The 26,469-nt window shown below is 37.7% G+C and overlaps 5 protein-coding genes across 14 annotated transcripts in view; 4 read left to right on the forward strand and 1 right to left on the reverse strand.

The window, feature by feature from the left end:
• Window positions 1–3,961, forward strand: part of kcnc3a (potassium voltage-gated channel, Shaw-related subfamily, member 3a) — a 60,237-nt gene extending 56,276 nt beyond the window's left edge. For all 7 annotated transcript variants that reach the window (XR_008963851.1, XR_008963853.1, XR_008963852.1 and 4 more), the window contains one exon: window positions 220–3,961. Coding sequence is in view for 1 of the 7 variants with exons in the window: in XM_057346166.1 (XP_057202149.1) it covers window positions 220–233 (14 nt within the window). In the remaining 6 variants the exon portion in view is untranslated. The remainder of the gene's footprint in view (window positions 1–219) is intronic.
• Window positions 1,428–10,610, reverse strand: baxb (BCL2 associated X, apoptosis regulator b). Of its 4 annotated transcripts, XM_057346169.1 has the most exons (11): window positions 10,226–10,610; window positions 10,115–10,145; window positions 9,675–9,845; window positions 9,449–9,584; window positions 9,229–9,333; window positions 7,837–9,024; window positions 7,698–7,728; window positions 7,391–7,546; window positions 6,783–6,915; window positions 6,588–6,677; window positions 1,428–6,507 (listed from the first exon to the last, which is right to left on the reverse strand). In XM_057346169.1, exons 1-6 carry the CDS (start codon window positions 10,245–10,247, stop codon window positions 8,869–8,871), a joined length of 621 nt encoding a protein of 206 aa, XP_057202152.1. In that variant the 5' UTR covers window positions 10,248–10,610; the 3' UTR covers window positions 1,428–6,507; window positions 6,588–6,677; window positions 6,783–6,915; window positions 7,391–7,546; window positions 7,698–7,728; window positions 7,837–8,868. The 4 variants fall into 4 exon arrangements, with proteins under 4 accessions (XP_057202152.1, XP_057202153.1, XP_057202151.1 ...); XM_057346170.1 differs by lacking the exon at window positions 7,698–7,728; XM_057346168.1 differs by having other exon boundaries at window positions 7,698–9,024.
• Window positions 10,611–10,745: 135 nt separating this feature from the next.
• Window positions 10,746–20,111, forward strand: aldh16a1 (aldehyde dehydrogenase 16 family, member A1). Its single transcript, XM_057346159.1, has 16 exons — window positions 10,746–10,956; window positions 11,568–11,667; window positions 11,758–11,884; window positions 11,978–12,135; window positions 12,263–12,340; window positions 13,026–13,372; window positions 13,652–13,810; window positions 13,905–14,061; window positions 14,196–14,271; window positions 15,165–15,270; window positions 15,781–15,911; window positions 15,992–16,159; window positions 16,277–16,481; window positions 16,577–16,762; window positions 16,945–17,070; window positions 18,884–20,111. The coding sequence occupies exons 1-16, from the start codon at window positions 10,870–10,872 to the stop codon at window positions 19,058–19,060; spliced, it is 2,388 nt and encodes a 795-aa protein (XP_057202142.1). The 5' UTR covers window positions 10,746–10,869; the 3' UTR covers window positions 19,061–20,111.
• Window positions 20,112–20,241: 130 nt separating this feature from the next.
• LOC130561687 (ferritin, middle subunit-like) lies at window positions 20,242–21,622 on the forward strand. Its single transcript, XM_057346171.1, has 4 exons — window positions 20,242–20,497; window positions 20,711–20,857; window positions 20,982–21,107; window positions 21,219–21,622. The coding sequence occupies exons 1-4, from the start codon at window positions 20,396–20,398 to the stop codon at window positions 21,372–21,374; spliced, it is 531 nt and encodes a 176-aa protein (XP_057202154.1). The 5' UTR covers window positions 20,242–20,395; the 3' UTR covers window positions 21,375–21,622.
• A 2,540-nt stretch (window positions 21,623–24,162) lies between these two features.
• LOC130561400 (ferritin, middle subunit) lies at window positions 24,163–25,501 on the forward strand. The gene is made up of 4 exons (XM_057345696.1): window positions 24,163–24,396; window positions 24,579–24,725; window positions 24,840–24,965; window positions 25,131–25,501. Exons 1-4 carry the CDS (start codon window positions 24,295–24,297, stop codon window positions 25,284–25,286), a joined length of 531 nt encoding a protein of 176 aa, XP_057201679.1. The 5' UTR covers window positions 24,163–24,294; the 3' UTR covers window positions 25,287–25,501.
• The last annotated feature ends 968 nt before the right edge of the window (window positions 25,502–26,469 follow it).

Genomic DNA, 26,469 nt, shown 5'->3' on the forward strand with positions numbered 1-26,469 from the left:
TTCTTAAAGCTTTGGCTCTCGCAGTTGCACAGTCTAAAATGACTATCATCTGCGATAGCCTCTAGCAATGTGTAGCTTTAAATGCGTTAGTATTGAGGCTATGCAATCCTGCGATGCAAAACTGATTTCTCTGTCCCACATTTTCCTATTTCTCCCTTCTGTCTGTCCATCTATCTTTCTTTCTGTCTTTCTCTCCTTTCTTTCTTTTCCTCCTTACAGTGCTGAGCTTCTGAACTGCCCTCTTTCACTTCAGAAGAGCACCCCAACTTCAAAGCCAGAATCAAACCCCAGGAGTCGCCACAAGATTAAAGATGACTCAGAGAAGGCGAAAGAGAGAATGAGAGACGACTGAAGTGCTGCGCTAAACCCACTTGAAGAAAACATTGTATCACTCATCTCTCCATTACTAACCCCAGACTATTTCAGCCTAGCGTAGGTGCAATAACCTGATGATGATTCTGTGTCCTGGGAGGATGTGAAACTCAGATTCTTCCAGGATCAAAAAGGGCGAAACTCTGCATATAAACAGTAGTATGTTCTGGCACGACCCTTCAAAACCTTTCTCTAACTACCTAAAGAGCAAGGTGGAAAATGGATGCAATTTTAAAGGGACAGGAACTATTTTTGTGGAGCGTGAATCCTTCCTTAACCTGTACCACCAAGTTAAATGCACCTGCAACCGTGTCCCCTCCAACCCTGATCAATCCAGTCTTAGGTTCAAGTAAGGTGTGGAAAAATACCCATAATGCTCTTTCAACGCTATGCAATTCAACCACACATTGATATCGACAGACCACAGTTCATCCGATGCTTAAACGGAACAGTTTATCACCCAGACACTTTCCTCTCCTTGGCTTTTTGGAGATCTTGCACGTGCTTTAACAGCATCTTCAGTATTCCTACTGTGTAAACTGTTTTCCATCCATCTAACTAAAAATCTTAGTGTCCTTCTCAGGGCTAACAGAAAGGAGACTTTGTCCGCTATAAAGAAAAGAATGTCAGCCTCTCTTTTCTCTCTCTCTCTTTCTCTCTCTCTTAGTTCAGCTCTGCATCTCAGCATTTCTGTTCCACTGTAGATGAACTGCATGGCATGAATGAAATGGAAAAAAGAGAGAAGGATCATATTGAGAGGAACCTGATATGACGTCTAACGTAGGCAGGACTTCTCTGATTGCACAGTGAAATGGATGGGTGAATGAAACTCGGATCAGGACCGTGGATGAAAAATGCTGGTCTTGCACCTTCATGTGAGGAACAGAAAATATGACATATGTGCATGACACCTGTTGACGGACAGAGGGGTTTTACGTGGACTGGGTGAACTTTAAACAAAAGAAAGACAAAAAAAAGAACGAGAAAATAAAAAATGCATTTTTCTCACTTTGTTTACCAGCATGACTAAACTGCATGACTTCTGTAAGCCCTGAACCCCGAATTAGAGGGCTTGAAATGACTAAACAACAAAATCAAATGGAAATAATAAAAGTTTATGCTAAATGCTACTAAATTTAGAAAAAAAAGATTATATTTAAAAAAGAGAGAGGCTATATTTTGTTTTTGAATAAAAAAGGAATAATGAATAAATATATAGGATTGCAAGATTCATACAGTTTTGTTGGATAACAAACCCCACAGAGTCTAGCTGAATAATGAGATGAACTTCTTCAACGACCGCTTCTTCCATGGCTTCAAAAGACATCTCCTCCTTTCTGATGTTTCATTCTTTACTTGAACTCTCCTGGCTCTCTGCTCTGCCCGTCACTTTTCTGTAGTCTCTTGTCATGACCTCCATAAGTAGCACCACAGCTTTTTCTTTTCATGGTTTTCATGATTTGTTTCATTTTCTCATTGAGGTCATGAAGGGTCCACATGAAATGATTTTGTGTTTATTTGCAATATAACAAATCCACGTCTATTCTGTAGGTAAATCAAAGCTTTATCCATTAATGTGAGCCTGAGTCCACCCAAATATTAATCTTATAAATATCAGCTTTGTGTGAACTTTAAGACTCTGAGCACTTACATTGCAAAGCACTATTGTCCTATCAAGCCCTAACATCTAACATCAAAGGTGCTCAGGAGGACAAGTTGAAACCAGAAGATGGTTTTGTAGTGCTTGTTTTGTTTAGAATGTTTTCATCAGCATTTAACAGCACTTTTTTGTTGGGTGGTACAAAATTGTTAATGTTTGCAAGATGTCGACGGAGTGTTATTTCAGTCATTTCATTTTGTTTGTTCGATTGTTTTCTTGTAAAGATTCACAGGAGTTTGTTACAATACAAACGTAACACACCAGAACGTTCCCACCAATCCAGCACCATTCATCCCATACTAAAATGGATTTAGGATTAAACAGCATTGTTCTGGGAGGTAGCAGGTCATAATTTCATTATTACTGTTTTTACATCATAGTGGTGTAAACATGACAATGTTATCAAACCTGTTCACTTTTGTTTGTTTCACAAACAAGAGATGATGATGTTGAACTGTATTTATCCTATTCTGTCCATGTTCATCATCCATTCTGTTCGAAATGTGATGCAAACTTAGTTTAGCAACTACCTATGCAACACCTAAGCAAGACCTTAGCAGCTTCCATACATGTCATGTCCTCAGGCCAGCTGGCTGGTGTCTGTTTACTGGTGCTGTGTGTCCAGACAGTGGGGTAACGACACAGACGCAGCTTCTTCACCACATAGACAAGGGCCAGCATTGTGCAGTGTACATCGAAGCTATTTCTTCAACCACTTCAAATGTTAGCAACTGCTCCAAGTAGCTTGAAGGTGCGACAGACGTGTAGCTTTAGTAGCCGTGTTGCTTTTAGTGGTGCACTGATTTTCCTTCCTTGGGTTATCTTTTGGAAACGCTTGGAGGCCCGGTTTGGAGGCCCGGTATATAGGCAACGCAGGAAGACATTCATGCACTTTTCAAATTAAATTGTACAGTTATATGTAAGCATATATAGTCTTGTCAGTGGATATGTAGGACACGTTACCAAATCTTCCATGGTTTGAAACCGGTTTATTTTATATGTAGGAAATGTTTATTTGCATCTCACACGCATTTGGCAAATGCTTAAGATGAGATGTGCCTCTCTGGTCGTTCATAATGTAGAATTGACAGTTTCACAAATAGATATTACCGAGCAGGAGCAATAATGACGGAACGCCATTTGTTTCCAATTGTTTAGTGTCATCGTTTTTGGAATTGGGGGACATGTTCATTTCATCCCTTATATTAAATCCAGTGTGCCTGAAACTGTTCCCTGAATGTTTCTGTATGTAAATTGGACACAACCTCTCTCTCGAGTAATTCCAGTGTATGTGAGAATGTGCCCCGTGTGTTTTGGCCGTACATGCACTTGCTGAGTGAGCTCACATCTCCTCGAGAACAGCTAGACACTTGCATACCTTTACTTGAAACCCAAATACAAAACATATCAGAGAGGAGCAGAATAAAGCCAGAATCAATCTTCACTCTTTTCCTGTTTGCATCCACCTTTCATTTCTCTCTCCTCTCTTCCCTCTCCTTCTCTATTTTTGAGGAAGAAGCTTTTTTGCATCTCGTGTTCTTGTGTTTTTCTATCCTATTGTTTGAAGTTGTTTGAAGATAATAATGCATGCATGGAATACAATGAGGACATAACTTGTGAATAATTTGTGAATGGACCGAATGAGGTAACCGTCTCTTTCGCCTGGGCTCTCTTCTCTGCTGTATCTCTCTCCAAGGCACCTATAGAGAGAGAGAGAGAAAGAGAGAAAGAAAGAAAGAGAGAGAGAGAGAGAGAGAGAGAGAGGGAGGGAGAGAGAGAGAGAGAAAGAAAGAAAGAAAGAAAGAAAGAGAGAAAGAAAGAAAGAAAGAAAGAAAGAAAGAAAGAAAGAAAGAAAGAAAGAAAGAAAGAAAGAAAGAAAGAAAGAAAGAAAGAAAGAAAGAAAGAAAGAAAGAAAGAACAGCTAAACACCTGTTACAGTTTTCTTTAATGTGTCCTCTTTAAAATGTAGCCGTACCAAAAATATGTTATGGCTATAATGTAGCCATACCAAAACATTTTTATCTTACTTATGTATATTTTTTATGCTTGTAAATGTTTGTTTATTCTGTGCCTGGTGTATCTTGGTAGCCATTTTAGCTATACTTGAGCTTCCACAGACTCAGAGCTGAAATAAAAATGCAGCAGTTGATTTGAAACCACATGTGTCAGTGAAGCCATTATTCTATTCTGGGCACATGATGTTGAAACAACCTGTTTTTTCTTTCTTTTTTTAACTTTAGTTATGCTTTAACTTAAGAGTTTTGGGTTTGTTTAAAGGGGGAATTCATTGCACTATCAATCACAGCATATGCAGCTGCTGTGTCTACTGCTGAGCGCAACCATAACCATACACAACCCCCCGAGGTAATAAACTTTGACAGAGATAAAGAGAGAGAGAGTTAAGAAAGAGAGAGAGGCCAGGAGAAAGAGAAGGTTCCCAAAATAATGGATGAGTTCTATGCTACCAAGACTGATGCTGGATACAATTTTATTGTCATAAAAAAGGAGATAAAAATAACAAGAACTGTATAAAATATATTTCAATGGAATGTTTATTATTTACCTTTTATATTTTTGAAATGTATAAAGAAACAATTAATAAACTGTAATAATTTAACAGAGTTTGTGAAAACGGAGACTTAAAAAAATAGTTATATTACTAAAAGTATGAAAGTTTGAACGTGAATGCAAACCTAACTGAGCAAATCTTCTCCATTACAGATAGGAAAAAATAAAAACCATTAGAAAAATGAAATCCAATTTAAAAAGAAAAAGTTATCAAAAAATCAATAAAAATGTTAAAAGCTCATGCCAAAATTTTCAATATGTGTCCTGTGTCATTCTTCAAATGTTGATGTTAATTCAAAAGTGTATTAAGTATTTTGGTTGGTTGATCATTTAACCATAACAAGCCTGAGCTTTTGATTGTAATTAAATGTTGTGTTTGCTTTATTAATGTTTTACCTTACACATTAAAGAAAAAAGGTGCTTAAAAGGTTCTTCACAGCGATGCCACAGAAGAACCATTTTTGTTTCCACAAAGAACCATTCAGTCAAAGGTTCTTTAAAGAACCATCTCTTTCCTACCTTTTCATAATCTGAAGAACCTTTTTTCGAACAAAGAGTCTTTTGTAAAAGAGGCCTTTGAAACAGAAATGTTCTTCAGATGTTAAATGTTCTTTATGGAACCATTTAAATGAAAAAGGTTCTTCTATGGCATCGTGACGCACCTTTATTTTTTAGAGTGTACCTGTGTTCTTGAACCACAATTTGGTGTTAATTTAAACACCATCAAAATTGTTATACATGTTTTTTCTTTATCTTCCAGGTATTTGAATACTAAACCAACAATTGGGTCTTTGTTGCACGGGCTTTTCATTTCAGCGGGATTAACTACTCTGAAACACCCCGCCCTGAATTTTTCAAAGAGATACAGTAAAATGAGAGTTTGAGTACAAATCCAGAATCACAACTGTTTGTTAAAGCCCAACACAAAACATTGCAAGTACAGCAATTATGTGACAATTTCAAACATAGCAGTTAGACAATAATAAAAGAAAGATGTATTTATCCTTCACATCAAACATTTTTGGAGAGTAGCCTTTCTTACTGTTCTAGGGAATTATTAAACAGGTTTTCTCTTAGTACATTATTAATCGACATATCACTACATTTTAAGATTTGGAAAATATACAATCACACTCTGAGCATTCCGTCTCTTTTTAACCTGTTAATGTTTATAAGCAAACCTAGATCAATTAAAAAAGAGAAGAAAAAACTAGACGTGTGATTTTTCTTCTGCAAGGAAAAGGTAGGTAATCAGCAGACGCAAAACAACCAGTTTTCTTTTTTTAATTGATGTTGTTCTTTAAAATTCAAGGATTTCAGTCAGTGGCATGAGGTAGGAAAGTTAGGCAGACAACGGCCACCAAAATTACAGTAAACAGTCTTCGTACTACATTTCATGACATTTTAAGTTTTGCTGGTTAGTATTTTAAAGTCTCTTCATTTTTAAATGCAAGAAAAAATAATCACATTATTATTTAAAATGTTCTTCTGCACTGACTCAAAGAACCATTTCTTGTAGTTCTTATCTGATCAGAAAAAAATCTCAATATGTTAGATATACTTGTCATCTTTTCAGACACAATATACAGCTTTTCCAATTAAAAATAATTTCATATATATACACTACTATTATCTCATTTGTGGTAAATGTGTGTCTGTTTTTGGTCTCCAAACTAACTTTGCATTGTTTTGGTTTGTAACTTCCTGCATCCTTTAGCAGCTCTTTTTTTACTTCTACATTCCTCTATTAACCACCCTCAGGCGCATCTGTTCATTCTCCAGACGATGTATCCACCTAGCAGAAGTCCACTGATAAAGAACAGTCCAGAGGCAGGTGAGATCAAGCTGGCTGAAGATGCAGCATCTCTCTCAAAAGAGTAACAAGCCAAGGAAGAGATACTATTTACCTGCAAGTTAAGCAAATCCAACTATTTTATAACTGCTACTTATGTGTCTACCACTGTTAGTTCTGTTGATCAGACCTTACCCATCCTCCGTGATTGCAGATCCAGTGCAGTAGCCTGTCATTGAAGTAATCCAATGTCCAAGACACAATTCTTGAGACTACAGTAAGCATCTATTCGTGCCACAAAATAAAACACGTAGTATGAAAGCACAAACAAAATAAGTTTGTCGCTAAAAACTATACAATGTAAGATGAAATACGAAATACATTGCATACCTTTACAATAGATTTTGCAACAAGACAGATCAGAGTAACAATTCTTCCCCAGGTAATGTCATCAACGAAAACGTGATCTACAAGTTTCTGGAAACTCTTTCTGTCAGCCACACGTGCAAATCCATCAACCATGCTAAAATGAGACACAACATGACAGATAACATTTCTAGAATGTTCCTTTCATTATCACATATTGGGCTGTCACAATGTCAGCTTTTTATAGGCTACACCATTATCATGACCAAAAGAATTAATGATGACAATATTGTCATTATATGTTTTTAAAATAAATAATAATTAATCCTAACAGTGAAATCATCTTTAATTTTGTGTTTTCTCTTGTTAGGGCCAATGAATCACAAAATACAAGTGTAAGACAGAGAGAATAAGAGAGAGAGAAACTTTGTTTTTCAAGGGTGAAAACCACAACCCAAAATGAGATATTAGCAATTAACTATTTAAGATATTATCATATAGGACATTATTAATATTACCATATATTGTCATGTTAATTATGTATGTAGTGTTAACGCGATATCAACAATCACTGCTATTTTTGCCAATACCGGTATATTGTGGCATCCCAGTGTATCAACATTGGCACTAACTTATTGAATTTTGGGTCCCGATCGAGACCGTCCCCGATGAACCGGATGACTTCGGCCATCTGACCCAGTAGTTGCTCCTGCTCATCATTCAGCGGCTGCGGCTCTGGAAGAGGCTGTACACACGCGCCCTGCCTCTGGACCTCATCCCGCATTGCTCTAAACACAAACAGCGACACCTTTCATTTTAATAATAGACAAACAACAAAATTACTAAAAAGAAATAAATACTTTAACTTGCAAAAATCAGTAGAAGTGAACCAAACTGTCAACTTAAAAAACATTGCGATGCGGAGAAAGTGAAACTTACCTAAGTACAAGATTCTTTGAAAATTGCACCTCTAAAACATGCCAAAGAAAATATCACTACTGGATTTTTAGAATACTTTACATAAGAAATAATGGTTTCGGTATTTAGAGCCGAATAAGTTAACGTTAACCTACGTTACCTGTCATGACCCCAGTATTTCCCTCCTTGGTCTTCAGGTACGTCGATTTAGAAATCAATATATATATATATATATAGATATATATTGGTCCTGTACAAACCTCAATAGACCACAACTTAAACAGCGTGAAATAAACTTTTAGAAGGTTTCAAGAGTAAGGCTTGGTAAGTCTAGACTCTAGCTGAAAGATTAAAGTTCCGGGTCTGCACAGTATCTTGACTGCTAGTGTCAAGCTAAGCGAAAAAGAAAGCGAAACATTACGCTACTTTGCTTCGTGGAAAGGCACATATAGTCATTTGTTATTTCCTTATACTATATGGTTCCCGCTACCACAACCACAAATATGCACCACTTAGGCCACACATACAGGGAAAAACACAAACAATAAGCAGTAGTTAACAGTTGTTTTTTGGCAACAAAAAAAAAACGTGGTGGGAGTTGCTCCCAGATGCAAACCATATTTGGGTAAGAACCTTATTCATGAATAGGCTACTATTATCTAGAATCTCAGTTTTGCTAATGTTCTATTTTGTGTGGATTTGTATTTACTAACAGTAAAGCAATACAGCACCGTGAATGATATACACATTCCTACAGAAAAGACAATATTACAAAGTCCATAACCGTGTCCGTAACAGGTCTAATAAAATCTTACAAAAGGCCTAGGTCTCCAGAGGCAAAGCTCAAACATTTTAGGATGACTATATAGAAAGAAAATCACACACACACAAAAAAGAATGAATGATCATACACATTTTAATATAAGAAGCTACACAAAAATATTTTTTTCTAAAGTATACAGTACCTATGTCAACTACTCTGTCCTGATCCAAACGAAAAACACTCATATATCACAACCAGATTAAATGTTTTACAAAAATAACATAAATACATATCAAATTAAATGAGCATTATTCTGCATTTATATAAAGATAAATATTACAAGATCACACTGCAAATCATCTTAATTAAATTTCACAACATGCATGGTCTTAAAGATTCTTCTGCTGTGATTGCTCCATTCTGTCTATCTTAACTGGTTTTGTGATGTCTCCAGACGATAAGAGCTCCAAGAAGTGCACCACTGGTGAAGGTCAGCACAGCTCCAAAAATTAAAGAACAAGAACTCTGCGAAGAACCAGAAAACCGCTCGATGGAGAAACGGGCAAGGGCGGGGATACTGTTTATCTGTATTTGAGGGTACAACACAGAAGTGTTAGTTTGTTTCGATGTAAAATAAAGCGAACGGATATATAGAAATGTGTCAAGGGGTATAATTTAACACTAAAAACAAATATATATATATGTTGTTATAATTTGTTTTTCAGTGAATCTTAATATTTTATTACATTCCAGTATTTGATGTAATAGGCTGTCTTTACTTATTCTTACCCATCCTCCCATTTTGCAAATCCAATCCAACAGATGCCTCCTAAAGTAATCCAGACTTAAAGTCAGAATATCAGAAACAACTCTGGGTAAATGTGCAAGGACCATCTATTAGGAGCATAAGAGGACATTTAAGTGCACAGATACAAAATACATAACATGGGCAAATAACTGATATACTCACAAAATCCGGAAACAAGAGAACGTAAACACTCATAAATACCTTTGCAGCAAGTTTTCCAACTGAGTAGAACAGCACTACAATTCTTCCCCAGTTGATCTGTTCGTCTTTAAAAACTTTTTCCACAAGTTTCGAGAAACTGCTTTTATCACACACTTTAACTAAGCCATCAATCATACTGCGAGATAAGAAAAACAGGATGAGAAAACAGGTATGGCATAACTGATTTACAGAATATACCAGACAAAGATCCAAATCTTAGACTGACTCGTTAAATTCTGTATCCTGATCAAGTTTGTCACCGATCACTTTGATGGTCTCTGCCAACTGTTCAACAAGCTTCTGATCTTGACTGTTACTTATTGTCCGAACTTCGAGAATGGAGAGGGGAGTCACATTTCCTTCTGTTGCCACGTTCATCACCTGATGTCTTACCACCCTGAAAGACAGACAGATTTGCATGCTTCCTTACCTGTATAATAATGATGAGGTGTCTTCCAAATGAATAAAAATTTATATACTGTCTAATTTAAGATTTTGTACCTAGGCTATATACTGTATGGACCACTCTTGTAGTGCTTGAACTGTTATCAATTTTTAAATAAAAACTACATATTAAGAAACAGTATTATTTTAAATGGAACAAGGTCAAAAATACAGTAAACAACAAGTAATCATTTCGTACCGTACCAAAGTAATTTAACTCACCCTTTTAAGAGAGCTTCTCCAATCTGATCATCTGCGGAGCGCATTAAAACTTTAGTAATATCAATTACATCAAACATAAAGACCATGAACAAAGATCGTACAGTAACTTACCTTGCGAACCTTCGCAAGCCATATCAAACTGAATGAAGTAAATAAATACAGTATCTAACAAATAACTAATGTAAACCACACAATACGTTTACGGTGTGAGAGGGGAAATGCAGATAAAAGCCCACTTTACTTTAGTACTGCCAACTTTTTCCTGTAAAGATATGGCCTTCCTGCACTCCACCCAGCGCAAATACCCATCAGATGTCTCTTATGTGAAGCGCTGAGTAACTGGTAAGTTCTGCGCATTTTTTACGCAGTGTTGATAGGAGCGAGTAAACTGTACTAAAAGGTCACAGTCCCATAGTTTATCGAGTTTATGGTGTGAATGGTTTTATATGACCATGTTGCAAAGACGAAACTTCGATCCTTTTTGAGGTACTTTAATTACAATTTTACGAACTATACGTGCTATTCGTTTTTTTTGTGAATGACGAGCGTCCCTGCTGCGTCTGTCCAATCGTAAAAGAGAACGGTTTAAAGGAGGAGTTTAGTTATGACGTCAATTGAAACGCAGGAAGAAATATCTGCTTGAACGTGAATGTCCGCGTTGAGAGTGCTTTTTTGAATTAGTTGTTACTTGTTTAATATTTGCGTGTTTTTAACATAGCAGTTGAGTTCGGCTATTATACATTGCTTAAATTGTTATGGCAGGTATTTCTACTCAGACCGTGCACGACATCTTTCAGAATATGGAATATGGATCATCCAGCACGAGTTTTGCAACTGCACAGGTGAAGTACTTTTTCCTGAGTGGTTTAAAAAACACTATCTACATTTTAGCTTAATAATTTCAAGATTTGGCAGTTTAATGAAACTTTTCATCCAATGGGTGTCCAAAGTGTTTTGCATGTGACAGTACATTAGGATACATGTGACACTGTTGTTCACGAGAAAAGCATGTGACAAGTGGTCGGTGGTCCTGTTAATTTGTGTGTGATGATGGACTGTCTTAATGCATGCCTTCTGCATGAATTCTTTGAGCAACGTACAGAAAATGGCTGATCATGTACTGTACTTTGTAAGAATCATTTCTATGAATCATGTACTGCAACCTTCACCCTTTACAAACCATTCTATTGGTTCTTTCTGAGAGGTGGAACAGCCTGTGTTTACTCAAATCAAACACGGTCTTAGGTTGAAGCTAAAATGATTTTTATGTACTGTGGCATAAATAATGTTTCATATATTAACCTGAAGATGTGTCATGTAAGAGAATTTCATTTGAACCTGCAATATAATTTGCAAATGCAAACATTTTTAGATGGAATCCAGGGTTGTATTGGCAAATTATTTGTTTCTTTCTTAGTTTTGGTCCAAAGTATCTTATCCCTTTTCTCCTCAGTCCTGGCTAGAGAAGCATTCTCGCACCCTTGGCTTCTTTGCTGATGGGACATTTTCCTGTCCTGCGGAAAGGCAGATGTACAATGTGACAGATTCCAAAGGTAAGCAGAAAATACTTCTTCTGACATTTTTATCTGGGGTCCAGTCTTGCGTGCATTGATAAACAACTTCTGCTCTCCTCTCTTTTACAGCTGAGGTCATATGCAGCATTGTTTGTGCTAAAGATCAGGATGTTGCATCAGTTGTGTCTTCTGCATCTGCAGGCTTTAAAACCTGGAGTGAACTGAGCTGTTACCAAAGGGCCAGAGTCTTACGCCGGTACTAAATCTGCATGTTTTACTCAAAATTTGACCTATCACGATATACATCACATGAGTCAGGTTTACATTGGTGTGTGTGTGTGTGCTCCAGGTCAGCAGGTGTTCTGCAAAGACACAGTCAGTGTGTATCTGAGCTTTGTGAGCTCTCACAGTCTCCCACTTCTCCTGCCGCACTGATAAGACTGGCCCAGTACTATACCAGCTGGGCTCAGCTCCGAGACACACTGATGCCCGTGTGGACCCCTCAAGGTATGTGCGGGATGGTTTATTTGAGATCGTAAACTATAAAGGAAAAGAAGTGTTTTAATTTCACATGTAGAGGAGCATTAATGAATGGAAGTATGTTTTTAAGTCTTGATATAATATCTATCACCAGGTATTGTGGCAGTGGTTGTCTCGGATGACTGCTCTGTGTACTCTCTTTTGCTAAAGGTTTTACCAGCTCTAGCTATGGGTGAGTTTCTCTGTCCATCTTATAACATACAGTTCAGACATATTAATGTTGTGAATTTTATGCTTCCAGAAGAGTTTCATGTATTCCCCAAAGCATCAAAAATGACAAAAAGCTATAAAATAGCTTATGTGTTAATGTGCTATTGCTTTTGTACGGAGGTTCTACAAGAATATAAATTACTTGACATTTCACATACTGTACAATATGGCCAGTTTGATTGTAATATAATATTAGAAAATATTGTTTGAGGTAATGGAATTGTGTTTTTTGCCTTAGGTATATTAGAATATAATCATACATAATCCAAATGATAGTTCACCCAAAAATAAAAATTCTGTCATTATTTACACACCCTCTTGTCATTTCATACCTGTATGACTTTTTCGTATGAAGAACACAAAATAAGATATTTTGAAGAATGTTGGTAAAAGAAAACCTTTGGACCCCATTGACTTGCATTGGCTTTGTGTCCATACAATAAAAGTCAATGGGGACCAACGGTTTTTGGTTACCAGCATTTTTTTTTTAATTGTCTTTTGTGTTTTCCAGAAGAAAGAATATCACACAGGTTAAAATGACAACAGGGCGATGAGTAAATGATGACAGCATTTTCTATTCCTTTAAGAGCTGCATAATTACTTTGCTTAAAATGGTCTTACTTTTACTGTCAATGTGTCTTGTTTAGGTAATGCTGTTATTGTGGTACCTGGAAGGTCAACCTCTCTTCCTGCCCTTCTGTTGGCTCAGCTGTTTATGGAGGCAGGGATTCCTGCTGGAGTGTTGAATGTGGTGACAGGCAGTGAAGCATCGCTGGGTGTCCAAGTGGCTCAGAATCCACACGTGAACTACTTGACCTACAGCGGATGTAAAGAGACCGGAGAGGATCTGGCTAAAGCAGCAGCTGGCTGCGGACTCCCCATGACTTACTCTTTCTCAACCAGCTCTGTGTGCCCTTTTATCATCTTTGAATCTGCAGACTTGGACAGTGCTGTGGATGGTGCGATGGAATTGGCCTTCAGAAAGAAAAAAGATGTAAGAAAATGTTATGGTAAAGCAGAGGTTTTAGATTTTAACTACTGCGTTACACAACAATCAAATGAATAATTCAATATGTTTCTTAATTGTTATAACAATGGAACATGACAGAAAAGAATAAGGAAATGTTCTTGTATATAAATGTTTGAATTCTCCTGTAGTACTGCCAGAGTCCACTAGAGTGCGGTGGTGGTCCACAGAAAACAACTGCAGTGAAGATTCATGTTTTTGTAGAACAGATAATTTGACAATAATTCTCTCTTTTTCTTTCTCCAGTGTCAGTGGGTGCTGTATGTACAGGAATCAGTGTGTGACAGTGTTGTAGCCAGGCTGAGGTTAAGAATGGCTGCAATGAAGTGCGTTCCCCATGCCAGTGATGCAGACAGAAAGCTTATAGATACAGCAGTTCAGGGGGCCCAGCAGCAGGGGGCGGCAGTGAGTAGATATTTCTTTTAGGATGTCTGTGGTCTAACTGCAGGGACTTTTTTAGCACTAATACTTTGTTGTTTTATTGCTTTTTATATTGTAGCTGATTCAGTCATGTCCTCCTCCTCCTGCTGGTGGTCTATACCCTCCTACTGTACTGTGTGGTCTGGCTCCCTCCTGTGACACTGTGATTTCACCTCCTCCAGGACCTGTGCTGCCCCTCATATCCTTCAGGAGCTCCGCTGAGGGAGTTACTGTCGGTGAGGCTGAACTCATAGAAAAACAACTCATTTATTCAATCTAATGAACAATATTTACAATATTTTGAAAATTTCAGCGTGGACGTTTGAAATTGAATGAACATCTTTCCTTTGCAATGTTTGGTTGTGTGCAGGAAACCACAGCATTCATGGTCAAGCTGCCTCTATTTGGACTGAAGACTTGACTCTGGCTTTGGAGTCTGCAAAAAGGTACATGTTGTGACACGCATTTAAAGGTACAGTTCACCCCCAAAAATTCTGTCATTTACTCACCCTCAAGTTGTTTCAAATCTGTATAAATTTCTTTGTTCTGATGAACACAGAGAAAGATATTTGGAAGAATGCTTGTTACCAAAGAGTTCTTGGCCACCATTGACCACCATAGTAGGAAAAATTACAATAGTAGTCAAAAGTGCCCCAGAACTGTTTGCTTTCCTACATTCTTCAAAATATCTCTGTTTGTGTTCAACATAACAAAGAGATTTATAAAGCGTTTATAAAACATTTATGTAATGTAAAGCATTTTTCTACTATACTAGTCATTGATGGCCAAGAACTGTTGGGTTACAAGCATTCTTCCAAATATCGTTCTCTGTGTTCATCAGAACAAAGACATTTTTACAGATTTGGAACAACCTAAGGGTGAGTAAATGATGACAGATTTTTTTGGGTGAACTGTTCCTTTAAAGCAACACTATAGAACTTTTGCTAACTGTTCCCCCATGTGGTTGAAATGCGCAATTGTCTGTTACCAGTGTTGCAAATAATGTCGCTGTATAAGCTTCCCCATGGGCATCACAATACATTTGAATTTGTTTACTAAGCTGATGGAACCATGTCACACTTTTCCGCAGACAGGGGATGGGCGGGGCTGTGTTTACCGACCCGAACCCAGAACTTACAGAGTGTGGTTGTAGCCGCTATGAGGCTGCACAGGTAGCAGCGGCGGTAGAATTTGTCCGGTTAAGAGTTGTTCTTCCACTGAAATCATTTTAGAGACATTATTTTAAGGTAGAACTACAAAGTGTTGCTTTAAGGATGTCTTGTTCTATTTACCGCCATTATCTCTTATTTTTCCATCACACTCTTGTTTGTATCCACAGTTTGTCTGTAGGTTCTGTGTGGGTAAACTGTCATTCTGTAATGGATCCTGCACTGCCTCTGTGTGGACGGAAGGAGAGCGGAAACTGCACTGATGGGGGCAGAGAGGTACATTATACAACTACTACCCAACTGCTTGTTTATTGGTGTGTGTTAAAGCTAGGGTAGGTAGTATCAAAGCAATAGCAAGCTACATTTGAAAGCAGAAAAGGGAAAGTTGCAAATCCCACCCTCCCTTAAATGTTTTTGCTCTCTGCCAGAAGATAAGAGATTTGTGGAGGGTGGAATGTATCATTTTCATATCTCGTTCACTGGTGAGACAATATCCACACGACACAGCACATGACTTTACAATAATAATGAATATAATGCGTAAACATGGCCTCATGAACATGCTGATGATGTGTCATGTCTGCTCCAGCAGGGTGCGACAGGCATCCTATCATGGCATTAATATTTAGACTACTTTAGTTGATTTCAACCAGTATAACAAAAAATATAGCCTAGTCTAACTTTAAATGGATTAGTTTCAGTGTGTAAACATTTGTTTCTGATCTTGTTCTGGTTGAATGGTTTGTTAAATGTCTCATGTCTGACTAACTTTCTGTTCCTCTTTAGGGACTGTATCAGTTCCTGCGCCCCTCTCTCACCCCCACCCTCCCACGCTCCACTCACACCTCAATAAACTATGATGAGTTTGGCTCTGCAGCGTCTAAATTCCTGATACCTGAAGGATTTGATCCCTCCAGGTGGGGGGTTTTATCCGCCATGTCTTGTGTACAGTGTTCTAGAGGTTAATTGAGGGACTAATTTAAGACCTCTCTTGCAGTGTACCTCGGTTTTACTCGCAGTTAGTGGGTGGTCAGTTGCGTAAAGCTGACTCCGACTGCACCAGGTCGGTGTTGGGCCCTGAGGGCACTGTGCTGGCTCACTGCCCAGACGGAGGCAGAAAAGATGTCCGTAATGCAGTAGAGGCTGCCATTAAGGTCCAGCCAGGGTAAGCTTATATAGAAAGTTGCTTTTAGACTGAAAATACAGGCCAACCATACCATAACCTTGACTCACACTGCCCTTCCTGATTGTTGTGTACTGTTGCTCCTTGCTTTTTATGCAGGTGGATGAAGAAGAGTCCTGCTACACGCTCTCAGTCCCTTTACTCACTTGCTGACATCCTGGAGAAGAAGAGACAGGACATTGCTGCATCAATCCAGACTCAAACTGGCATCTCATTGGAAGAGGCGGAGAAAGAGGTGGAGCTTAGCATCTCCAGGCTTTCTGATTGGGCTGCACGCTGTGATAAGGAGCAGGGTGGAATTCCGGTAAGACCATACAGATTTTAATGATTGGTGTTTCAGTGTTTTCATGACTGTTTGATTCATCTGACCTCAGAATATATTTCATACCCTCTTTATAGTTCCTGCCGCAGTCTGGTTCTGCCCTGTCAACCCCTGAGGCCTTAGGAGTAGTGGGTGTGATTCTTCCCAGTTCCAAACCGATCCTATCTTTGGTGTCCCTGCTGGGGGCAGCTGTTGCCATGGGTAATGCTGTTGTTATGGTGCCAAGTGAAAAATACCCTCTTCCGGCTCTTGAATTTATTCAGGTTTGCCAGTTTCAGATCCTTGCTTATCAAATGTACATTATGTATTTGATTCAGTTGCTTGCAGGAGAAACTTTGGACACTGCAATACTAAAATGTATTTTATAATGTTGTTATGTTTTGCAAATGAATCTCTGTTTAAATTTATTATGTTTGTAACATCAACCTCCGCTCTTTGTTCAAAGGTCCTGCAGGACTCTGCTCTTCCAGGAGGTCTGGTCAGTATAATAACTGGGGACAGGGATAAGCTGACCCATGCACTTGCCAACCACAGTGTCATTCAAAGCATTTGGTATTGGGGAAGTATAGAGGTGAGGGTTTTTTATTTTAACAGACAAGTAGAATGGTGGAATAATTAGGTACAATTGAATATTTTAGGTACAATCTTTTTACACTTCAAATGGGGACATGGATATGTTTTAATTTGAATAAATAATAATTTTGAAACATTTAAAATGATGTACATTCACACAGTCAAGATGTTTTGTTATACAAAGTACTGCGTGTACTTTGTTAGGCAGGCACACTTTATTTTACTTTCCTGTGCAGCTTTATAAGCATACAGGCAGGGCTGGGAAGGTTACTTTTAAAATGTATTTCACTACAGATTACAAAATGCATGCTTTAAAAAGTAATCTGTAATGTATTTCGTTAGATTACACAAGTTTTGTAATGTAGGGTGCGTTCATATTTCTAGTTCGGTTCTTTTGGTCTGGACCAAAAAAGAAAAAAATGTATTTAGTCCTGTTCGCTTAGCATTCAGACTGGCATTTTAACAGCGAACCTAAAGATATCGAACCTAACAGCTTACGCGTAAAGTCGCAACGTGATTGAACAGCTTTTATGATTTATATTTTAAAACGGAACTTACCGGACATCCAAAACAATGTTGTGTGCTGGGTTATACATGCTCAGTGTATGCGTGCGCATATGTGGGTATTTTTAGCAAGCGGGTAACTCGCGAAGACCACATGAAGTGTTTAAAGCAGTCAAAACGGAGCCAGGAATTCCTCCATTACAAGCACAGAAACACTCCTTTTATATTACCAAATCACTTGATTTTCGGGTCGTGTATTGTTATCACTTCCTGTTTTTGGTTCGGTTCGATGCCTTTGGTCTGTGTTACGTTCATATTTCAATTGAACTGCACCAGAGTTTGTATGAAAGTGGACCGAGACCCATCTTTTCAGCGGTCTCGGTCCGCTTGTTTGATGCGCACCAGGGTTTGGGTGGCAGCGTTCACATAAACCGCACTAACAGAGCAATCGCACCAGAGTTTGTTTTAATCGAACCAAACATGGCATATATGAACACACCCTTAATCTAAAAACTTTAGAATACTTTGGAATACTTATAAGGTACATAAAACAAAAGGGATCACCAAACAGCTAAGGACTTGACTTTCCTCTGCATATTATTTTAAACAACATCAGTTTTACCGTTTTCCCTCATTGGACATTATAGTCCACAATTGTAAATGTATGAAAGAAGTCAGAATTGTGAGATATAAACTCACAATTGTGAGGAAAAAGTCAAAACTGTGAGACAAAACGTCACAATTACCTAAAAAATTACTTTAACAAGAAACTTACAAACATTTTGTCAGTTTGTCTTGTGGAGTATATGTAAACTTCTATTATGTGAAACAGCTTATTCAGGACAGTAGGCTACTAAATAAAATTACCATGCAATTTATATGAAACCAGATCCCTCTTATTTTGTTAAAATTATTCAAATTTTGCATATTCGGCAAGACGTATGAAATTTATGAGCATACCTGTAGTTTAGGATGCTTTTTCAGATTGTCAGAGAATCACAGATTGCTGTTTACATTTATTGCCTGTTACAGTTTATATTAATGTTTAAGTAAAATAAATGACATTATTACCAAAGTGATTACTTGGAATTTTACTTTTAACTGTAATTTGATTACAGCCCATTTAAATGTAACTAAAGAATACAGTTACTCAAATTTTGTATTTTAAATACGTAACTAAGTTACATGTATTTTGTTACTCCCCAGCCTGCATACAGGTCATTTTGCTGACATGGGCAGGGAAAAACCGCTCGGTCAGCACTAATGTGAACATGACTTTCATAGATTCTTTCACTTCTCTTGGTCAGGGCTGTCAGTTCCTCCAATACTCCTGTGCCTGTCCTCTTAAACACCTGTGGCTGCACTGTGAATGTGAGGATGAGGAGAAAGGAGGCAGAGACTGGACCAGCTCAAATCCCTCTCATCAAGAAGAGCTTTGGAGGAGGGCTGTTGTCTGGAAGTGTGTATGGGTCCCCACGGCATAAAAGCACTTATTTACTTTAATGACAAGTATTTCCCCAAAGGGGGTGTAATGGTTGTAGTCGGTTCTTTCAAGATTCTGCACAAGGCCAATAACCCAATATATAGTAAATAGGAACAACAAGAGATGTAAAAACATGATCACATGTACAGTATGAGAAAGATGATGATCCTTTTATTTGTCATCATGACACATTGCCTTAGAGACTCTGGAAACAAAAACTAACTTTTTTACAATATAGCAATATATAAAGTTTTATCATTTATCTGTCAACATTAAAATATGTTAAACACTGCTGTTACATAATGCAGGTTATTTTATTGTTATAGAAAATTGAAATTTGACTGTAATTAAAATAATTGTGATTTCTTTACTGAAATACTGTCCTGTCAAATATATAAAGCTGTAGATTTTGAGTAAAGCAATTTCTATTTACTATAGTATAGATAGACAGATATGCGTCTTAAAGCATAGGAAATAAACTGGGTATAATGCTGAGTCACAGTGACACAGCTATGCAGTGTCACGTCACGTGATTCCACATTGCTGACAGGGTTAGGTTTGTATGCATTTTCCGGTACAAAAATGCTCAGTCATTGTCATCTGACTTATTACCTTTGCACTCGGTACAAAGCGTAATTCCATTCAGTATTATATGATTTAAATGTTTTACAATACTGCCACTTGACATTTACCATGTCAAATAATTACTATTCTTTGTTGTATACGCTGAGCAAAACTGGTAACTTGGATTTGAAATAATGTCATAACATTTGATTCGTTGGAATAAACAGCGTCGCATTTTTGTGATAACAGCAAGAGTCATTCACTTTTCTTGAAATAGTTCATGGTTTACGCTAATGTTTTTTGGGAATATACAGTGTAGCACAGATGTTTGCATAATAAAAAATGAGCATGCCGCCTAAAACATTTTCAATTCGTTTGTAAAATCGGATTTACTTTTATTAGATAAAATAACATTTTAGGAAAACCTAACGATGGAATTAAAACGGTATTGTTTGATTGTATGGAGAAAATCTAGGAAACTTGATCTTTTCTTTGTTGACATGAACTCTCATCTGTCGTGTGTGTTTCTCATTCGGTTTCTGATTGGCTGAGCTCTCATCAAACGTGACGCGTTGTGAGCGTATATAACACGGACGCGCACCCTCCATTTTACAGCTGCTTCGGGAAAATAGAAGGAGTTTCTTGCTTCAACAGTGTTTGAACGGAACTTCGATCTCTCGACGAATTTCCTTTCGCAAACGACGCGTTTCATATTTATATATATCTATTTTTTTTACCAGTTTTGATAATAAATCGATAAAAGTCCGCCGAAATGGATTCTCAGATTCGCCAGAACTACGACCGCGAATGCGAGGCTTTGATCAACAAGATGGTGAATTTGGAGCTGTACGCTTCATACACGTACACGTCAATGGTAAGTATCTTATTGCTTAATACTTCCTAATTGTATATTTTGAAATGGTGGTTTTTTAAGTATCATAATCTTTCAGTTAGAATCGTTTCCTTTATTGTTTGCAAACGGTCCCACCTCATATGGAGTCCTTGTTTAAGCTTGGATTTTGCGCTGTGGCATGAAACGCGTTGAACTTGTTAAGTCATGTTCTCAACTTTTGATTGTTTTCTTCAGGCTCATTACTTCAAACGGGATGATGTCGCCCTTCCTGGTTTTGCCAAGTTCTTCAAGGAGAACAGTGAGGAGGAGCGCGAGCATGCTGAGAAATTCTTGGAGTTTCAGAACAAGAGGGGTGGACGCATTGTCCTTCAGGACGTAAAGGTAACAATATTTGAAACCATCATATTGACGGAAATAATGGAAATCAGCCTATAGAGTATTGTTTAAGGGCTCATTGTTTGGTATGAAGTACGGCGTTTACTCATGTGTTGGTCTCTCTTTGCAGAAACCTGAGCGTGATGAGTGGGACAATGGTCTGGTTGCTATGCAGTGCGCACTGCAGCTGGAGAAGAACGTCAACCAGGCTCTGCTGGATCTCCATAAAGTCGCCTCTGAGAAGGGTGATCCTCATGTAAGTTCTCGAGATCTTTATTCAGATGTGCAATGACCTATGCACCTCCCAAAACTGGGGCTGTCAGTTGACGTTTCATTTATTGTAAATGTATATTTTCTTGCCCGACAGCTTTGTGACTTCTTGGAGACTCACTACCTGAATGAGCAAGTTGAGGCCATTAAGAAGCTTGGTGACCACATCACCAACCTTTCCAAGATGGATGCTGGAAACAACAGAATGGCAGAGTACCTGTTTGACAAGCACACCCTGGATGGAAAGAGCTAAATGATGGCCTCCGTTCATCTGCATGCTGCAAATTCTTATTTTTACATTATTCTAAAATCAAGAAGTGTTTATCACGCAGCATTTTCAAGTCTGGGAGATTACAAGCTTAACAAAATCTCAATGTCACTAGAAAGATGCAGTTTTGCTGCTTGCTCCGATTGGTCATCTTGTGATTGTCAAGCCATGCATTCTTGCTGAATGTACACTAATTTTAACACCAGTAATTTGAATAAACGTTTTTGGCTGGACTGACTTGTCACTTGTTCTCTTTATTTTGAAGTACTGGAGTCTTCGATTACTGGAAACAAATGGTGTTCTTTTCATAAATGTAAACATTAGGGATATTAAATGAGGACGTTTTAGTGTTTTTAACCCACTCGTGACTGATACAGGGGGAATAAAAGATACTTTTCTTCTTGGACCAGAAGTTATTTATTCTTGAGGCAAGTCACTCAGGAACATAACTAACACAATAGATTGGTATGCTAAAAATTAATGAATAAAAATTTCCACACTCGGAAGTGACTGATTTTCCCCCTGTACATTTATGTGAACCAATTTTTGCAGAGTATAATTCTGAAAAACAATACGTTTCGTGCAAGTGTATTTAGTCCACTTAAGACCTCAAAGATTTGAAACCATGTCAAATGCTCAACAAAAGCCTGGTAATTTATAAACTCCTTTGGGATTGTTTAAAACCGTGCGCTGTGAATCCCTTAAAACTGGTGATTCTTATCAGCTCTTGATGTAAACCACAAAAAATAGATCTGTTCACCTGCACATCCCCCCACCTCGCATGGTACAACCAAACCACAGAAATTGATTTTTGAGGCACCCTGGCAAGCTCTTAAAAACATGAATTGATGAAATGGTCAGAATATTTTCATTTAGTCTCAAATAAAACTGGTGTAAATTTGTGTGTTCACTTTTTTAAGAAACTTTTAGAATTTTTGTCTGAATGCTCTTTAGCTTCAATAGTAATAAATTGTAATTTTCACTTGTTTCCATGATCCACTTCCAGCTCGGACACTTGGAACAGTTGCTGATTATGGCTATTTAAACAATTCACAAAAGCAGTTAATGCACACACTCCCAAGTTGTGTTAAAGTAGCTAGTTTTTTTTTTCAATTTGGCACATAAAAGACATTCTCAATTTAATTAAAATCAGGTAACTGGCCACTTAAGGATCTTCAAACAAAAGGCTGTGTTAAAAAGACTTCATATCTCAGCTGTCATGTCAATTAAAGAATCCTTGAAAGGCAGACTACAAATGCGTTTCATATTTGTGAATCCTTGTTTTCTTTCCTCACTCATTTCCTTGTGTCTTAGCTGCACCCCCTTAGGATGCAAGGGAATTAAACAATTATCTTTACTCATGTCTTCTCAGAAAGCTTCCTCACTCCTCATTCCTCACCTCATTGTGATACAGTTAGAGAATTGAGATATGGCTGAACTCGATTCATTTCCGGGGGACGGGCTAGAGGATGGAGGAGAAAGGAAATGTATAATCATTATTTTAAGGGATGCGTAAAGTGTGTTCTTTGCATTCTCCACTAACCCACAATAATTTGGGGTTTCTCTATCAGGAGGATATACATCCTTCCTAGAGCAGTCCTTCTATAATGCTTCCATATGAGTCCTAAAAACTGAGTTATCTCATTTTGGAAATGAACTCTTTATATGTAAAATTGCCATGTGTATGTGTGAGTCAATGTTTTGTAAACAAAATAAGTGGATGATAAAGGCATTGCAATTGAAAGCTACACAAGTGAAAAAAAGCCTTTTGGAGCTGATTGAGTTTCAAATGTCCATACGTTTCATATTAGGACATATAGGCCCGGTTTCGTAGACACAGCTTAGCTTAAGCCAGGGCTATGCCTGGCTTCTATCTAAATGAATTTAGATATTTATGTCGCTTTTATAAAAATGCCTTAGAAGAAAACATTACTGGTGTGCATCTTGAAACAAAACAATGGCAAAGATATATTTTAAGACAATTCTGTGCAAGTTATATTCAGTTAAGACAGGTCACACGTTCATTTTAGTCTGGGACTAGCCTTAAGCCTTGTCTGTGAAACCGGGCCATAGTAAAATGAGAGAATGCTGAGTCACAGAGTCACAGTACAAGAGCAGGTGGTGTACATTTACATTTACTGCTGACAACCAGTGTTTATATAATGGTATAAACATGCCTTGTCATTGTGAACTGAATGATATGGATTAAATCTAGTTAATATTTCATGACAAAAATAATAAAAGTAAAAATCACAGGTCAGAATACATACAGTACATCTGTTCAAATGTAACCTTTTGTGTGACATTAATGTGAATGGATTAAAAACCAATGATATACAAATGCAAAACAATAATTATACTTCAATATTTGTTCAATGTTCACTATAAATTACAGTATTATATTAGCTATTATTAACTGTCATGTGGATAATGTTGTGAGATTCAGTGCATGCTTTTTGATGATGCATTCAAAATAACAACAAAACGAATGTGTTTGAATTTAGATGTAAAATGTGAAACATTGAAATCCCAGAGACAGAGTCATGTCAGTGACAAATCATGACGATAGCACAGTTCCCATTGGAAACACTTTGCTATTAATTATGAACAAGGAAAACAGAGCCATCCATGAAACTTGATCTTGCTTAGGTTTTACACATTGGACTGTGTTGTCCTGATTTTCATTGGCTGAGCTCTTTTCCAATTTCATGAGTCATGCTGTGAGCGTATATAAGACAAGCACACACCTGTCGTTTCACATCTTTGGGAAAATCTGAAGAGGTTCTTGCTTCAACAGTGATTGAACGGAACTTTGATCTTGTTGGAATTTTCTTTGGAGAACGTTGCATTTCATATTTATTTTTTACAATTTTGATAATAAAACAATCAAAAAAGTTCCGCTGAAATGGATTCTCAGATTCGCCAGAACTACGACCGCGACTGCGAGGCTATGATCAACAAGATGGTGAATTTGGAGCTTTACGCTTCATACACTTACACTTCAATGGTAAGTATTACTTTTCTTTAATGTGCAGTATATGCGATGACAGCTGTCTCTCTTTGCAGAATTATATTTCACAATTTTTAACAATGCATGTGCATCTATTTCACTTCACTGGTGTTTAGAATCGGAGTAGATGATGTGTTACTGCTGTCCAGTTTTTGTCATCTTTTGATTGTTTTCTTCAGGCTCATTACTTCAAACGGGATGATGTCGCCCTTCCTGGTTTTGCCAAGTTCTTCAAGGAGAACAGTGAGGAGGAGCGCGAGCATGCTGAGAAATTCTTGGAGTTTCAGAACAAGAGGGGTGGACGCATTCTCCTTCAGGACATAAGGGTGCATATACTGTATATGTGTTTGATCTTAAATGTTGCTCTATACGTAAAGCTCTTGGCTTGTTGTTATGAAATGACCTCTGACCTGAAATTATATGTTTATCTTCCTCTCCAGAAGCCTGAACGTGATGAGTGGGACAATGGTCTGGTTGCTATGCAGTGCGCTCTGCAGCTGGAGAAGAACGTCAACCAGGCTCTGCTGGATCTCCATAAAGTCGCTTCTGAGAAGAAAGATCCTCATGTGAGTTATTTTCTCCAGACATGTTTAGACTCATCTCTGAAAAAAAACAAGACAATATACAAGTTATTTTGCAAGTTCCATGTTATTGGCAACAGTGTTAATTATTATTTGTTTAGTTTTCAGGAGTCTGTCTTCCATTTTAAATGTTCTTTTCTTATCCAACAGCTGTGTGACTTTCTGGAGACTCACTACCTGAATGAGCAAGTTGAGGCCATTAAGAAGCTCGGTGACCACATCACCAACCTTTCCAAGATGGATGCTGGAAACAACAGAATGGCAGAGTACCTGTTTGACAAGCACACCCTGGACGGAAAGAGCTAAATGATGGCCTCCGTTCATCTGCATGCTGCAAATCCTATCTATAGTTTAAAATCAAGAAGTGTTTATCACACAGCTTTATGCAGCGTTTTAATGTCTGTGAGACTGCAAGGTTAACAAAGGCTCAATGTCACTAGAAAGATGCAGTTTTGTTCTTAATTTGTCATCTTGTGATTGTCACACTCATTTTAACACCGTGAATTTGAATAAACATTTTTGGCTGGACTGACTTGTCACTTCTTCTCTTTATTTTGAAGTACTGGAGTCTTCGATTACTGGAAACAAAAAGAGTTCTTTTCATATACATAAACGTGAGGGATGTGAAATCTAGAAATTCAAGAATGTTGCTTCATGACTTATACAGCAGGAATTACGAATACGTTTTCATTTTTGTATCTTATTTTGACTTTTCCCATTTGACCAGGAGTTCTTTGTGTCTGAGGCAAGTCACTCCGGCACGTAACTACCACAATTATTCGACATGCTACAAATTAATGATTGGAAATGTCTACACTTTGCAGTGATGCTGATTTTTATTCAACATTAATGTGAACCAGTTATTTTAGAGTATAACTCTGAAAAAGAATATACCGTTTTGCTCAAGTGTATTTTATGACACTAAAACATCAAAGATTTGATAATATGCAAACATTGTCAAATATTCTGCTTAAATGATCAACAACAGCCTGATAACTTATAAACTTCATCCTTTAGGACTGTTAAAAATAGTGCACTGTGACTCACTTAAAACTGGTGATTCTGGTCAGCTCTTGATGTATCAACAAACAAAAAATAGATCTGTTCACCTGCACAACACCCAGCTCCCCACCCCACATGGTACAAAGATTAATTTGGGCGGCATTACCCAAACCTCAGAAACAGATTTTTGAAGTGAAAACTCTTAAAAACTTGTGTTCACATTTTTATGACAAAACATTTTGATATACCTCCTTGCAGGGCAGTTAGAGCATTGAAATATTGCTGAAGTTGGTCTTTTTCTGGGTGATGGGCTGGAGGAGAAAGGAAATGAGGAAGCATTCTTTTAAGTGTTGAGAAGCACCCTTCGTTTCACATCCTCCATTTAACCTCTTTTGAAGGATGTATGAAGTTCATCCTTTGTGGCCTCCAGTCACCCACAATCCTTGAGGGTTCTCTGTCAGGAGGATGCATCCTTCTTAGACCAGTC

This window comes from Triplophysa rosa, linkage group LG11, assembly GCF_024868665.1.
Source record: "Triplophysa rosa linkage group LG11, Trosa_1v2, whole genome shotgun sequence".
Lineage (NCBI taxonomy): Eukaryota > Metazoa > Chordata > Actinopteri > Cypriniformes > Nemacheilidae > Triplophysa > Triplophysa rosa.